Source organism: Chelon labrosus, assembly GCF_963514085.1.
Source record: "Chelon labrosus genome assembly, chromosome: 1".
In the NCBI taxonomy this organism is placed as follows: domain Eukaryota; kingdom Metazoa; phylum Chordata; class Actinopteri; order Mugiliformes; family Mugilidae; genus Chelon; species Chelon labrosus.
This window is the reverse complement of record NC_140337.1, coordinates 23,297,785-23,315,068: the sequence shown is the minus strand read 5'-3', so window position 1 is coordinate 23,315,068 and position 17,284 is coordinate 23,297,785. Positions and strand designations below refer to the sequence as shown.

The following is a 17,284-nucleotide window of genomic DNA, read 5'->3' as shown; positions in this document are numbered from 1 at the left end:
GAATGCATTTTCCCTACTTGAATCTTGACGTGCATGATTTAGTCATTTATAAATACAACTAGTTTTATGTGACATTGCAATATCCGTGGTAAAATAATTTAGTGGTTGAAATGTGTTCATCTAGATATGGAGGGAGGAATGAGCTCTACTGCAGATATGATACGATGTACATACACCGACCAGGCATAACATTATAACCACCTTCTTAATGTTGCATAGGTCTCCCTTGTGTCCCTTTGAATCCCGTGGTGTCGGGCAACAGATTGTCGTTAGTGGGGGGCCTTTGGGTCCTATGGTTTGAGGGGAGGGGCCTCTGTGGATCATTCCACAGATACTTGATCAGTTTGGGATCTAGTGAATTTGGAGGCCAGGTTAACACCTTGTGCTGTTCTTCTGTCAGGCTGCATCCTGCTGGGGATGGCTGCTGCCATCAAGGAGTGTCATTGCTATGGGGTGGGGGTGTCTGGTCTGGTCTAGGTGGGTGCTACATGTCTAAGTAACATCCACATGAATGAATGCCAGGTCCAAACCTGCAAACCCACCTCCAGGTCAATCTTTGAGACAAACACATTAGAAGGAGACCGCAAATAAGCTGGGATCACTACTCACCAATGTTGGGGTGCTTGAGCAGGCGGCAGATCCTGGCCTCTCGCTCCAGCTTCTGGTGATCTGTGCAAAAAAAGAAGAAGAAAAGAGTAAGACACATCTGTCAGGTCTATCTGATAAAACCCTGCTGAAGTCCTTCAAACCCCTCCACGGAGCCTCCGCAAATTAAACAGGGCCGACGTCTCCCCCCTTCTGGGCACAGACGAGCAGTAAAAAGAACTAACAAGTCATTACAGAGTAGCTGAGCCAGGAGATGAGTTGGAGGAAATCTTTGGCACGTCTCAAGTGTGACTGTTAATACGGTTCAAACCTGTCTGGCGAGGTTGCAGCGCGAGTCAATTCCTTTCTCTCTACTCAATGTTTTCTTTTGTACAGAACCACTTTCGCCGCAGCAGAGAGGAAGAGGTTTGATTCGGGTGGCAGTTCATTTTTCCCGGGATACAGTCAGGAACGCAACATCAAAGCCATAAAGCAGTTTGTGTTCTATTGAATGAAGGTTATACAGTGACAGAGTGTTTTATTAGCCACGGAAAGACCCTCAACAAGGTAGCTGGTAACTGAAAGTAGCTGCTAGACATGACTAATCATTGTTGACTGATCCCTGCGGCAGAGGTAAATGCATGAATAATCTATCATCTGGGGGGAACCAGGTGTAAAAGAAAAAGAAACACGGCACTGAACGTCAAATCAACTAAAGCTGAACAGAGAATTACGGCCGACTAACAGATGCTCCTTTTGTAATATGACAAAACCCAAACACAGAGCAGCAATTACCCTCATCAGATCAGTGAATCTGTTTATTTACAGTAACGGCGTTAATATATATATGAGGCGCTGAAATATTAACGGTTGGGTGACACAGTTCCCGCTCAAGCTCTGCTGTCAAGACATGTTTTGGAGGTAGAGTATTTGGTTTCGGCGAGTAGGTGGTGGAGTACGTGGAATTATCGAGTCAAACTAATTCCCAGGTATTTTCAAGGCTACTGAGCTCACATTACAACAGATCAGTTTCGTGGAATTCCATGCCAGTTCCACAGACTTAAGAGGAGTTTACGCTCTGCTGGACTAAATGCCGCAACCTACGTACATAGCCTACGTACGTAGCCTACGCCCGTGCATGAAGAGTTGTACATATGTTTGTATCTCCGAACCTCCTCAGTTAACCTTTCCTCGATGTGTTCCATCTTTATTGATCCAAAACAATCAATTTGAAAGCTGATTGGACATGGAGAAGAAGCCGGAAATACTTAAGCGGAAACACACCACTACCGGGAGTCGCTGTAGCTACGACGTCAAATTGACGCAGGAGCCTAAACCGCCTATTAAAAGCCATTTCTGCATAAAAACGTCTCAAAACATCAGACAGTTTCCACATGAGTCATGAGGACAGTGGAAAAAGACAACCCAAATCAAAGCAAAGAAACAGAAATATTAGACTTTGGTATTTGTTTATACTGGTAAGTAAAGTAAGTGCACTGCTAGGATTACAAGTTTTTTTTACGCTAGTTGCGCAATGACACTGATACAAATGAGCATTTTATCTTATTCCAATTGTTTGGTAGTTTCCAGACCTACCAAAAGTCTTGGACATCGGCTTCCCAAACCATTTTAACAATGCCATAAAGCAGGCCCCACAATAATGTTTGGCCAAAGAGTGCTTGGTTAACGGCAAGCTCACATACTGTAGCGGTCCACCGAGATGGTACGCCGCTGCCACACTGAAACATTACCCTCTGTGCTTTTTGGAGAGTTTTAATGCCGCACATTAACTACTTCATGCAGCATACACAGAGGCCTTTCATTCTGTTTAATCCCTTCCTAAGGAGTTGACTCACTGTGGACAGGGCCTTGCTCGTCCTGAAGTGAAGTACAAACACGTCAACACCCACTTCTGGGACTTGAAGTGCACTCACACGCTGAAGAGTTTTCGTGACATCTTTGATGGACTGCAAACACTAAAATAATCTATTTTTTTTTCCCACTGCCAAAGATTAGATTCTGATTCAGTGGGAAGGCGAAGAAGACCGTCCAGCATCTTGAGAGCATTTTGAGAGGTCAGATGGAAAAGAGCACTTCCTTCTTGTTAAAACAGCGCTGTGTGCATGGTTATTTCTGAGATTATTTCCAGAATAAGGTTGCCTTTGTGGATATTTCCTAGCAGGGACTTCCCACTTCTCCTCTAAAACAATCATGTATGCAACTTAAAACTAAATCCGGCTCATTTAAATTACTGCTGGACCTAGACGCCGTAACCTACGTACGTAGCCTACATAGCCGGTGCCAGCCATTTATACTTGTGCGCTCGTCAGTCTGCTAGTCGGTGCTGTGTTTTTTTGCCAGTCGGGTTCATTTTTGTTTCTACGTCCTGCTTCACTTTCAACAATGGCGACTGAAACTTTCTCCAAAATTTCACTGAAGACGAGTCGTACAAATGTTTGTATCTCCGAACCTCCTTAGCTAACCTTTCCTCAATGTGTTCCATCTTTATTGATCCAAAGCAACCAACTCAAAAATTGCGGAGATGGAGAAGCAGCCGGAAATACTAAAGCAGAAACACACTACTACCAAACGGACCAATCACAGCTCTTGCGGTCTGCATCGCTGGTTATATTTTTGAGTCCGGGCTGTTGCCATAGCTATGCCGTCAAATTAACGCAGAAGTCTAAACTGCCTATTAGTGATAGTTTTCACTAAATCTTTGGCTTTAAAACCTTCCGATGCACTAGCTGCTTTGACATCGCTCATGAAAAATATTGATGCAGACAGTTAATAGTTAACTGATTGGCCCATTTATCAAAAAAATAATCTGTTGTACGAATCTGCAGTGACAATAGCAAAGACAAAGAGACAATGGTTTACTAAACTGGCGAGCAGCTCGCAACGTTTACAAGGCACCGCTGGGGTCATCTCTAATTCAGCTGATTTGCTATTCAAATGAAGAGGCTTTGAGGATGTTGAATTAATGGAGACAAAGATACCCAAAAGACTGATGAATATTTAATCAACAGCTCTTGTAAAAGTATGTTTTATTCATCGTCGAGGATCATTAGCGGACTTGACACAGCCGTATAAAAGAAGTTGGTTTTGTGTCTACTGGAGACGAAGGTAAGGCGTGAAGCGGGGCTCAAGGGTGCAGACGAAGCACAGTGCTACTGTTAAAGGCTGGGGTTACACGTATGAGGATATATGAATATATAAAGTCTTGTTTTGAGGAAGGAGAGCTGATCATTTATGACTACTCCCATTCCACCACATCATCAGCCTTTTTCATAACACCGTTAACACAGCTTCTCAAAGCATCCCATAGCATCCAAGTAAAAAAATAAAAATTAAATTGAAGGTAGAGGCCTGCTGGTTGACATTTTAAACTGCATTCATGACTCATATTCTGACTGATTGTATTATGTTTGATGTAAAACTTTAAATTTAAATTTATGTTAATGTTTTGTTGGGTTGCAGTCCCCAAATCAAATCTAGTATGCAATGTTTTTTTCTTTTTTTTTTTGGTTCTTTCCTGCATTCCACGTTGTCCTGCAGGCCCAGGCCTTATATATAAATGTAAAAAAAGTGTTTATTATTAAATTAAACCAACTCTCAGAGCATATAAGTTCAGGTTTAGCAATGCAGTGCTTCAATGCATCAGCCAGGGGGAGCTGTACAGATGAAGGGTGCAGGGTAGTTCAAGAAAGAGAAGGAAGGCAAGAGGGAGTGTGTGTTTATGTGTGGTTGGGTAGGTGGGTAGAGGCAGCTACACAGTGCACCACTTCACTGGATTTATTATCGTATCTGTTAAAATAGGCGTGGCTCCACTGTGTATAACCAGAATATAACATCATCATAGTTATGAACTGTAACTGGACTACAGACCAGCCATGAAGCTGATTTGTAAATTTAAAACACTTAGCCGCCTCCAATCGCACGCATTTGTACAAGCACGTACCGACCAATGGGATGTGCTTTTACAGGATCTGTACACGTAATCATGCTGAATGTTTACTTTTTTCTTCATCTGCTGCACGGCGCGCCGATAATCTGTGACATAACAGGATTTACAGCACGCCTTCCATCAACATCTCCAGCCTCGGCGCGACCGCTGGAAGCTGGCCCTTTTCTTGCCATGCTTCTCTTTCGGGTCCTTCCTTTGCTTCACCGTCTTCAGTGTCAGTCTTATTATTTTAGTCACTATGTGGATTGAAAGTGGGTAGTTTTGCGGATGCGACAGGAAATAGTTCTGCGCCTGTCATTGACATGCAGTAAAACTAACTTTGCTTAGTTGTTTTGCATGAAATTCGTGAGTTGTGAACCCAAATTTGCCAAATTAAATCACATAGTTTTGACAAAAATCTTGAGACATTTCAAATGTAAGAATACCGTCTCTTTAAGATCTATGATTTGTGTACCAGTCGAGTCCACCGTAGCTGGATGCTTTCATAGTACCAATCTGTCTTTTAGTGTTGTTCTCCTTCTGCAGTAAGCATAGTTCCTGTGTTACTACAAAAAAGAAGAAAAACTATTACAGCTCTGTGTCATACACTCACTACACGCTTCATTAGGTACAACAAAGAAAAAAAAAACATTCTAATATAACAGTCCGGCCCTAAATGTTAGTTTCATGAAGGTTATGGTATTCAGCGTATGTTTAAAATAACTCAGAGAGCTGTTCATTCAACTGTGTTTTCATTTTGTAGAACTACTCAGTTGTATCGTATTAATCCAGTTTAACAGCTCCACAAACTACATCCTCCATAATGATCTTCCAGTTTAATTACCACCGTACTGATGCCGTTTTGACGTAAACTGAACATTATGACTGTCATGAAGGAGGATATAGTGCAGGACTGTTACATTAGGATGTATTTGTTTTCACCTGTAAACCTAATATAACTGGCAAGTGAGTGTATGTATGGATTAAATGCACTAATAAGTAAAAAACGGGTCCAGAAGTTTCCCAGCAGAACACTGATTTGTCACAAGATGGTCAATGTTATTTACTTCTCCTGTCAGTGGTCATAATGTTATGCCTGATCGGTATAAACCTTTTAAGCATACACACCGTTTATACCCTGTATTATCTTGTCTCTGTGCTCAGGCATCGAGCAAAAACTGACGAGGCCAGACCATCGCATCTTTCCACAGATCATTCCACTTCACGGGAGCACAACACACACTGAGCTTGATGCTCCCACCGACTCCTTGGCTCGTCTCAATCATGAATTCAAGTGGCGTGATTTCGCTCTGGAGCTGGCCCATTTAGAAAACCCAGATGAGCTCCTGAACACCGTCATCGGGCTGCGGGAAAACCAGGGCAGCAGCTATTTTCAAAGCAGCCGGCTACTTCCACAGTAACGGAAAGCAGCACATCTGGTTTCTCGTCCAGCGCCTACAGGTTCTCTTACTTTATAAAAAAAAAAAATCCCTCAATGCACCCACACAACACAAGATTTGAAGCTAGTGACCTTAAACCACTAGTACATAAAAAATAAAAAAACATATGATATTCCTCACAATTTTCACCTGCTGTTATTAAAGTAAAAGGTGAGTAATGGAGTTTGGTGCCAAGAGACCGAGGAAATGACTGTGATACAAAATGAAAGCAAAACAGGGGGATAGAAAACACCTCTGGCGCTTCACACTGCCTACACACACATGTTTAACTCAACTTTCCACCTTCCCCTAGGCAACATCTCTCCTCTCGTTGCCTGGCTCAAAAAAACAGCAGGTACAGAAAAACAAAAAAACAACAGGAATGCAGAAAAAAAAAGAAAAGTACGAAGAGAAACAGAATATGCGACAAAAAAGTTCTGAGCAGGTACTGATTGTACAGCTTTACCATGAAGTTAATCGTCTCAAATATCAACCGAGGGATGCCTCAGGGAGTCGTCCTCGGTCCTTTATTGTTTCATATTTATTAATCTCTGGTTTCATTGTCAACTGACGCCATATTTTCTTCTATAATGGACACTAGATCATAACATGAAAAAGCCAAACAGATCCTTGGGGTGCCCCAGCTTTTTGTAGTTTAAATTTATTATTATTATTATTATTAATGTTAAACTAAATATCTTTAGGTTTCCAACTCCTGAAACAAAACCTTCTATAAATCAAACGAATAATTGCAAAAATAAGTAGAACACAACTTCAATCAAATTAATTTGGTCGAGTAATACGTTCTGTTGTTTCTATGCAGATGATAATACTTCTATTTCTGTCATTAGCCTACTATGATTTGTGTTTCTCAACTGGCAATGCAGTGCTAGTTAACAAATATGTAGTATTGTGTTTGATTTGTGAAACTCAAATACAAAAGGCGACTCCTAAGCTCTGGAGCAGCTTACCACGACGTGTTGGAGCGGTTAATGCAAACATGCGTGTGGATACAGTCAGAGATTTAAGTCTGCGCAAATCAGTTAATCCACTATTTGAACGTTTTGTTTGAAGGCGGCTTCCACGTAGAAAGGGATGACACACGCTACATTTACCCACAGAGGGTAGGTAAAACAAACATCTTCTGAACAGGTTGCCTGACGTGCAGCGTGGAGTGGCAGTTTCCAGCCTTGGGGAATGAGCAGGGAATAATAGATGTTGACTCGCTTTGAGAAAAATGAAGACGTGGAAAGATGATACAGGTTTCACAGGGCACTGAACTCCAGGAAGGCATTCTTTAGAAATCGTTTTAAAATTGAGCTTTTCTATCAATTTTCTTCTTAGGCTAGAAAGGAGGCCAAACACATATTTGTAGACAAACCTGGGAACGGAGGTTTATGAATAAGATAATAACTTGAGGGATGTAAACAAGCTTTTCAATAACAATTTGGCAATGCTTATTGTGCGTCCCCACAGAGAGGGTCTCACGGGTCTCTTCTTATGCTAAAATTGACAATCATCATTAGCAGTAGCGATAATGATGGCGTTATTCAACGGCGGAGCTGCAGATGCACCGGAGCCTCTTGGTGTAGGTGTAATTGGAGGCGCTGTAATAAGAGAGCCCCGTCAAAATGCAATTAGCTGTGGCTATCTAGGATTCTCTGTTTGTGCATGCGTCTTCCTGTTTGTGTTGCGGAGTGGGAGAGATGGGAGTCAAGCCGAGGTCAAAAAGAAGGAGAACACGCTAACCAGATGCCGCAAATGTGTGTTCATCTCGTGGGCTGAGAGTGTGAGCGACACAGGACCGTGTTTCCGGCTCACTGCTGCGCTGCTAACCCTCGGCGAAGACCTCTGAATCATCCGCCGGGTTTGTGTAAGATCTACTTGTTCAGCTTGTACGCCCGACTGCTAGTGTCAGAAAACGTGCGTCTTTCATCTTGATGTTTGAGTTTACAAAGGACGTACATCTGAGTCAGAATAGCAGATGGCTTTTTAAAAAATGTGTATTCACACCGTGTACTGGGCCACGGCAGACACCGATGATTGGCAAACTGCAGTGAAGCCCCGTTGCTGTACGTTACTCAGTCTACATGTACAATTTCACTGCTGAAAATCATCCCCTTTCCCCTTTTGCTTAAGCTGATTTTTACTTTTAACTGTCACCTCAACCTACACCGCCACATAAGACTCTACACACAGTCAGTGGCTGACCACTAACGCGCCCAACAACAACTGCAACTCCCTTTCCAGATGTTGACGTCACAATTACGCCCACTTAACAGCGACTGGCCTGGCCTGTAGAGATTTGGAGGAAGGTATGCTTTGAACTTCTCTCTTAAGGTCTATTATACACAAGTGAAGGCAACACTAACTATGACGCTAAGGAATATTGAGGCAATTTAGATGATTCATCATGCGAAGAGAGTGCAATCTTGCCAAAAAAAGGATGCAAACAGAAGGAGGCATGACTTAAGAAGTCTTGTCCCACCCAGTGTGGTAATTTTTTTTAGTACATTTGCCTTCAGATGTGGTTTGGACGAGGCATAGCATATTGTCAAATATCCAACAAAGGTTCAAAAAAGGCAACTGGACTTGTAGAGTTTTTTTGAGAAGACGTTTCACCACTCATCCGAGTAGCTTCTTCAGTTCTAGGGGACTGGTGGGAAGTCTGAGGTTTAAATAGGAACTCCTCCTGAAAAAACTTGCTTGTTATGCTAATAACCAGAAACTGGTGCAGCTAAGTTTTTTCAGGAGGAGTTCCTATTTAAACCTCAGACTTCCCAGCAGTCCCCTAGAACTGAAGAAGCTACTCGGATGAGTGGTGAAACGTCTTCTCAAAAAAACTCTACAAGTCCAGTTGCCTTTTTTGAACCTTTGTTGGATATACCATGACCTGGATGACTGAGAACCTTCACAGACATATTGTCAAAGCAAGGTCTCCATTGACTCTCTATTTAAAATGATCGGATCGGATTGGTATCAGGCTTCAGCCAACCCCTATCTTTTGTAGTTATTTATGCTAGGTCTGTCATAAACCAAAACCACATCCTTGTAGCTTCAAAACCTCTAATTCTTCTGCTTTGGCTGGCGTCAAAGCTGCCAAACAACCGAAGTAGAACCAAAATCACGTGATTAACCATGTCTGCTGTGTGGAAGAACTTGCAAATTTAAGACAACCACACAGTAAATTTGTAAATTATGCAATGTGGATGTTTGGCGAGGTGGTAGTAGGAGACTGTCATTCAATATTACCAACTTGAGAAGCAGAGTACACTCAGGCAAAGACTTTACCAAAACAAGAACTGAATGCTCTGTTGTCTCAAGAAAAGTTTCTTTAAAAAAGACATCCCCATCCCGTCCTACAGCGCACACGTGATCTAGGAGACTGACTATGATTAAAAGAAAAGCCATTATAAATCTACGGGATTCGGATCGGCCGATACTCAGTATTAAAAGGTAGGTATTGGATAGAGGTGGATCATATCCTATTCTGATCCTCTACTTCAGTACAGCCATACCCTCCAGCACAACAATACATAATTTCACACTCCCACAAGTACAGCAACCAAGGCTCCGTTGTAGCCCAATGCTTGTGGCTCACTTTAAGCCACAGAGGATATTCTACCCAGAGCCTGGACTTGAGCCACTACACCATCTCAAGAGAGCGCAGAAAGGAGCTCAGGCCACACAGCGAAACACTGACGACCGGCATCAGACAGCTGGTGTCGCCATCATGGTAGCACATATAGGAAAAAAAAGTAATGCAATAAGACAACTCTCTGGTGCCTCGTGAGAGAGTTGTCAGGTGGCATGTTAGCGCTTTAATACAGTATGCAAAATGTTAGCATCGGTAAAGGCAAAAACAGCCATCAAAAAACCCCAGATGTGTGTGTGTGTGTGTGTGTGTGTGTGTGTGTGTGTGTGTGTGTGTGTGTGTGGGTGTGGCTGACGTGATGTGCAAGAGGCTGAAAATAACTTATGCCTGAAAACCCCAGCACAGAGTACACACACAACTACACAGGGAGAGATGAAACTGACGCCGCCATGGGCAAGAGCAAAGAGCAGGTGTGACTAAAATCCAGAGTATGTGCTTGGATTGAGCAGGAAGTCAAGAGGAAAATGGAAAAAGGTGATGGGCAACAGAAAACCAAACAAAAAATCAATGTATTATATATAGAACAGTAAATTCAGAAACATACAAAATGTGTTTGGCATGAAACACAGTTGTGCAGTCAAAGGTTTTCTTTAATATTAACTAGATGTAATTTGTTCTCTTAGTAAAATACATGACAGTTATATATATGTACATCTTTGAGAATCTCTGAGAACAGAGCTGGGGCGTTACAGTGTGTGAAATGGGGCGAAAATATGCAAATAACAGTCTACAGGCATATAGCAAGTCTGTGAAGCTGCCATTAGGTCATACAGAGCGCTGAGCTAAATGCTAACATGCTCACAAAGACAAAGAAAGGGCATTCATCAAATACCAAGTAAGCAAACTCTTTGGTAGTTCAGATTGGACAAGTTTGATTCTGAAGTACGAACCCTGCAGAACTGGTCAACCCAAGACAGTCATTCTGTAATTTGAAACAACACTATACTTAATAATGCCAACCATAATGCCTTCTGGGATACATTGTTGTACCAAGGGACAGACCTGTGGAGCTTCCACACAAGTTATCGCCCAATGCGTCCTCCAAAAAGGGGCGGGGCAAGAACATATCTAGGTATTTAAACTGTACTTGGTCAGATGCGTGCTATGAATTAGGAAAGTACTTGGACAGAGGCTGATGATGTTTCACAAGAACAAACAAGTACACCATGTGTTGCTAATATTGCTGATTAGCTGATAACACAAAGTACAGCGGAGATTCGCGGGAATGTTGCCATTAGTATTAAACTTAGAAAATGTAATGAAATTTTGGCTTGATGACACAAAATGATCTGAACAAACGTCTCACAAACATAGGCAGTATAAAGATGGAAGCAGCAAAACTGCTCCTCAAATGTGAAGCCAAAGAAAGTAGAGCTCCCCCTGGTGGCTGGCTGCAGTATAGGCCATAAGCTCCACCCCCTCCGTGTTAGTGGGCGGGACTTGGACCAAACTAAAACACTAAAATAGATGTGGCTCCACTCTCTGACCGTACTGCGGAAACTCCAGAGTAAAAAAAAAAAAAAGCGTCAATTTGGCCGATGCGAGGAAGCGGGGACGCATTGTCCATATTTATATACAGTCTATGCTCACAAAAGACATCCATCAGCGGCCACATTCGAGCAGGAAAACCCTGTCAAGTCCAGTGTTAGGACTCCATGCAGCTTTCACACCAAGCACGCTTTCCATTCACACCGTGGTAAAAGGTGACGTGACGAGTCAGTGTGCAGGCAGGTGGCGCCGCCAGGGGATACTGCTATCACCAACAGCCAGACTTTCAGACGCCGTCAAGAGAAGTCGGTGCAACATTCATCATAATCCCACATCTGATAGGCCGGTCTCCTGACAGGCGTCGCGCACTACTTTCTGACTCGGAGAGCATATGCTTCAGATGAAAACCCACTTGGTAACAACTCAAAGAATGATTAAGTGCACAGATTGACACTGAAGGAAGAGATTCACCCGAGCCGATTTATGGGCAATGCGTTCAATTTGACAGGTCAGATACATGTGTGGAGAAAAAAAAAACAAACAAACAAAAAACGTTTCCTGTCGTGCGCGCCCTCAACGCTTGATGGCCTTTTATGTTCCTTTAAACGGGGCCTTTAATACTAACAGCCAGATTGCACTTAAAACATGTGTGCTGACAGCTTAGGCTGTTCATGTGATGAAGCTGATGTAGTGTAAACAGGAAGAGGACAGGCACAGCTGTTAGAGAAAGAGAAGAGGGGGAGGCTGGACGGAGCAGCTGGGTTTCCCTGCTAACAATTTTTTTTTCCCAGGGGCAGTGAACTGCACAGCGAGAGCTGCTCTTTATCAACTGCACAGTGTTTGTGAACTAGTCAGATTATGGCATTAAAACAGGGCTGATGGTAATATCATCAATAAGACACATGTTATCATGATATACTCTAAGTTATCTGAGCTTCAGCTAATGAATATGGCTCCTGAACACGAGCCAGACATAACAGAAACTGAATTTAAATCCCTATAAACCACAATCACAGTACATAGAACCAATTCTTGCACGCTGTAGATGGATGACAATGATGAAGGGTTATGTTCCTAGTAATTATATTTACAACTTAGAGTATAATTACGGAGCAAAGTTGAGTACTTACAAATGCCTGTCTGAGTTTAGCCCTAAAACTGCACCCCAGGAGAGGGTGGAGAAAAGCCCAGACTGGTTAGTGTTAATACCACCAGCTTTAAATTAAAAGTGTCAACGGGAACTTTCTTACAGTGGCAAAATAATTCAGACTGAGCTCAATAAACACCCCGTGAGAGTACCTGTGTAAACTATTATTAGGGCTGTCAGAGTTAATGCGTTAACAGCAGAAATACGCCCCGTAACGCAGCAGCCCGTAACTGCCAAAAATCCCAGAAGAAGAAGAAAAGTAGAGAGAAACAAATGAGCCGAAATGTGGAAGGAAATGCGTCTGTTAAAATTCATGTGAAGAGAGCTGTACTCCCCATCGCCAGGGGGGCCGACCAGACTGGATGAATTACAACACAGATAACTCGATAAACAACACACTTCCACCAGCGATAGCTGAATATGTGGCGAGTGTTTGTCATCGAGTTGGAGTGCTTCAGTAATAATACCATACACCCATCAGGCATAACATTATGACCACCTTCCTAATATTGTGTAGGTCTCCAAAACAGCTGTGACTCAGCAGAGAATGGACATGGAACTTCTGAGGGTGTCCTGTGGTGTCTGGCAACAGAATGTTGTTGTGGGGGGGGGCCTTTGAGGAGAGGGGCCTCTGTGGATCATCCCACAGATACTTGATCAGTTTGGGATCTAGTGAATTTGGAGGCCAGGTCAACACCTTGTGATGTTCTTCATGTTTTTGTGAGTTGCTCCTAAAGCGTTTTTTTCCTGCTGGGGTGGATGCTGCCATCAAGGAGTGTCATTGTTATGGGGTGGGGGTGCCTGGTCTGGTCTGGTCTAGGTGGGTGCTACATGTCTAAGTAACATCCACACCAATGAATGAATGCCAGGTCCAAAAGTTTCCCAGCAGAAAATTGAATTCTCACAAGATGGTCAATGTGACTTACTTCACCTGTCATGTTAAGGCTGATCGGTGTATTTGTGCACTCCAGTGATGATAAGAATAATATAAACTAGAAAACATCCCTCTAAGTTACATTTAGAAGCTATTTTAGTCAGCAGCATGCTAACTATGAAGAATCATGCGGTTAAATATTTGACCCCATTTATGATTTAAAGTGTTATTTTGTGTTTTCCTTCTCTCGAGCTCGTTCTCTGCAGACCGAGTGAGACTCAAACCAGGAGCGGGCTGATTGCAATGAGGTGTCAAACTGTTTTAACAGCTCCTCAACAGTCTTTCACCTCAGGCCGCCTGCACAGCCCCGTCTCAGTCATCTGTGCACGGTGCCACGGTCGCTCCCTCCCTCCTTCAAAGCTCTCATGTGGCACATTTTCTGCACGCTAGGAAGTGGAAGTCGCGTTTTTTGTTTTTTTTTTCGTCTGAAGCGCCGTCACGTGTGATTTCGGGTCGAGCGTAAGTAACGGCGCTGCCAAGCGAAGCGGGGCGAGATTTGAGCTCCAGCTGACACATGCTCCTGCGGACACTTCAGCGGACTGTTGGGATATTTATGTAACTATTGTGAGCAGCAGTGGCTATTAACAGACATGCCTCTAGTAGAGTAGATGGGAATGCAATACTGGTTTCAGTGCAAGTGCATAATCGTGGGATGCATAACAGTTGCATAGCTTTAGTTTTTTCATAAACGACAGTCATGAGGGCTTTGGATTGATGTCATTTACTTTCCCATTCACATTTGCTTTTAGATTGTTTTCACGAGAGTAACCCTTTATGTCCTCTACCTGTCTCACTTCACTTTCCCCACATATTTCCACTTTGCAGCCTGCAGCAAAACGCACACATTCATTGTTTTTTCATTTTATTTATTTGTCTGCGACTGATGGTTTCTGTCGCTGCCTTCATAAAATACATCTGCAGAGTTTGCCCGTATTTGCTGCATTTGCACTTGATTCTGTATTGTCATTTCTGACAATAAAAGAACACTAAGAGAACAACCTGGACATTATTTCTGGCATAAAATATGATTGTTTACTCACCCATATAACTTTGGTGTCATTTGGAGTCGTTCGGACGATATTTAGATTTGCGTATATCCATATAGTGGGAGTGAATGGGGCACCGAAACGCAGCCTCTAAATAACGCATTATCTGCCGCGGAACTCGTTCATTTCACCGATATTTTGTCATGATACGCTAGTGCTATTCCCCGTTGAGTCCGGAGTTACCTGTTATCTATTTGCGGACGTGCAGCGGTTTATTATTCTTTGGCCAGCTGTTCCTCTCTCTGCCTCCGCATCCTCCTTTTAACTAGCTCCTCATCCGTATACTCTGGCTCAAAGCGGTAAGGACGTCCATCATAAACAAAGTCGTCGTCCACAACCTCAGAATCGGAAAAGTATACAGCCATGTTTCAAAAAAACTAGCAGTAGCAAATTACAGATAAACAGGCCAACCGTTGCAGGTGCGGAGCTCAGAGTTGACATCATCCAGGTCAGAGGTTAGTAGGTCAATCTACAGACCCCGGGTGATGATAACAGGTAACTCCAGACTCAACGGGGAATACCACCAGTGTATCATAACAAAATATTGGTGAAATGAAAGAGTTTTGCTGCAGATAATGCGTTATTTAGAGGCTGCGTTTAGGTGCCCCATTCACTCCCACTATATAGATATACGCAGATCTAAATATCTCCTGAAGGAATACCATTTACATAAAAGTTATATGGGTGAGTAAACGACTGTATTTTATGCCAGAAATAAGGTTCAGGTTGTAAAAAACAGTAGTTCCCCTTTAACGGCTTCCTCAGACTTCTGGCAGGAAAACCACCATCCTGCACTGTTCCCCTTTGGTTTCCTGTGGTCACTCAGCAAAGGTGAGTAAACGCATTGTTGTTCTTTTGTTGCGTGTCCTCTGCTTTTCTCTCGGTTACTTTGTCAAACGTCCTTCACACAGACTTCACAATAATCATTTGTGCTTTAAAAATAGTACAACTACCTAACAAATCACTTAAATTTTACGTTTGGTATTGTATATCTGGAAAGGCAGCTTGGAATTCCCTCCTCAGCTGATGTTTAAAGACCAGACAGATTCATGTAAACTCGTCTTCTTCTCTACCGAGGAGCGGTACGTCACCATTAGCAGCACTGTGTCACATCAAGGCAGTGACAAGAATAGCGAAGCTTCCACTCAAGAGTGCCTCCATCATTTATTTCCATCCTGGATGCTCACTGCATTGATTTTCTCGTTTATCCCGCGAGAGGAAGGCTGCAGCAGGTTAATGACTCTATTGATCCCGCGGACAAGAAATCCCAACAAGTGATCAACAACCACCCAGATTAATGATGATGAATGCGAGCGGCTTGGGACTGACATTAGGAGATGCTATTTACTTCAGATTCTCAGCAGAGAGGAACTAAACAGTGGATCTGTTTGTGTTTTTCGATGGCAAAAGCCTGCACTACAACACCAAAGACAAACAGGTGAATTTATCTGCTAATTGAATGGGTCTCTAAGATGCTCTTTAGACTTTGTGCTAATGTGATTGGGTTCTCTCTTATCTTCATTTGGACTCAGTCACAGTTGCAGTAGAACGATAGTTCACCTCCCAAAGTGTCAATATATATATATATATATATATATATATATATATATATATTTTAGTCAAAAATTACAAAAACATGTCTGCCCTCTAAAGAAGGCCTTTTCAAAGCGGTAAGCCAGTCCCACCACGCTCATTAATTCAGACACAGTTCAAACAAACAAAGTATTTTTCTCCCTAATATAACCATATATAATTTTCAACATTATTAATATTCTCACCATTGTCCCGCAATAATCTGCAAACAACGTGCAAAAAAAATGTCATTACCGTAATTCAGATCAGTCACATGACTTCCCTTTTTCTATCTTTTGTTTTTGACTGTAAATACATATTTTGAGTTTAAAGATTTATTCAGACTCATTCTGAATAAATCTTTAGATTTATAAAAGAGAACCGAGTCACAGCTAATAAGTCTGATTCTTCTGAAGCATAGACTGTATATAAATATGGACGATGCGTCTCCACTTCCTTGCATTGGCCAAACTGACGCTATTTTCCCGGGGATACAGGCGGCGCCATCTTGCGAGTTTGGAGCCAGAGTCTGATCAGTACGGTCTGAGGGTGGAGCCACGTGGAGCCGTGATATTGATGCCCCGCCCACACTTCCTCCAGACTCACTTGCATTTTCATTTAATTAATACTGTGCTCTGCTCTACCTCCACCAGTTACAAAGAAATGTTGGATTATACACTGTACTTATTTTTATTTTTGTTGTTTCAAAACTCTCAAGGTCTAACAAGACCGCTTTAAGGAGCAGTTGGCATGGCAATCTGTAATCGCCATTATGTTACATCCAGTTTTTATAACTAACTAAAACTAAACTTATCCAAAGAATTGACACTTGAACATGCATCAACATTATATTAACTACCTAAAATGACAGAAACCATCCATGAAAAAGGAAAACCACGTGGAGTGGGTGGAGCTTGTGACCTATACTGCAGCCAGCCACCAGGGGGAGCTCTAGTTGCTTTGGCTTCACTTTTGAGGAGCTGTTCCACCATCCATCTTTATACTGTCTATGGTCTGAAGATTCCTTAACTGCTTCAAAGCATAAAAAAAAAGAAGATGGTTCTCTTCCTCCCATACAAATGGAGGTGACACTTTTTTGAGATTCTCTCAATGGCAAAAGGCAGAAGGCCAAAAAGCAGACAGATGTGAAAGGAATGAAAATCCAGGTGTGATAGCTGAATGGGGAAGAGGGCAGGAAGTACGAAGGGAGAGTTTGAGGTGAGTACATTGAGCTCAAAGAGAAGCCTATCTTGCGGGGGAGGGGCAGAAGGGATTGTAAACTGAAACAGAATAAAAACAAGTAGTCAAGGATATAATTATGCAAAGAGACCAGGCAGGATCAAGAGTCTGGAGCCAGCACGGAGACTGTTGAAGTTTTCAGGTTTATTTCCTATGCTGCCATTCAAAATAGGAATAAAAAGAAGTAGAGGGAAGCTTGCTCAGTGGCGCCCGCTCCACCTATACCTGTTTAC

The 17,284-nt window shown here is 42.6% G+C and overlaps 1 protein-coding gene across 4 annotated transcripts in view; it reads right to left on the bottom strand.

Moving 5' to 3' along the window:
• Window positions 1-17,284, bottom strand: part of camk2d1 (calcium/calmodulin-dependent protein kinase (CaM kinase) II delta 1) — a 102,966-nt gene that overhangs the window by 51,799 nt on the left and 33,883 nt on the right. For all 4 annotated transcript variants that reach the window (XM_084547068.1, XM_084547066.1, XM_084547067.1 and 1 more), the window contains exon 3: window positions 610-669. In XM_084547068.1, the coding sequence (XP_084403194.1) occupies window positions 610-669 (60 nt within the window). The remainder of the gene's footprint in view (window positions 1-609; window positions 670-17,284) is intronic.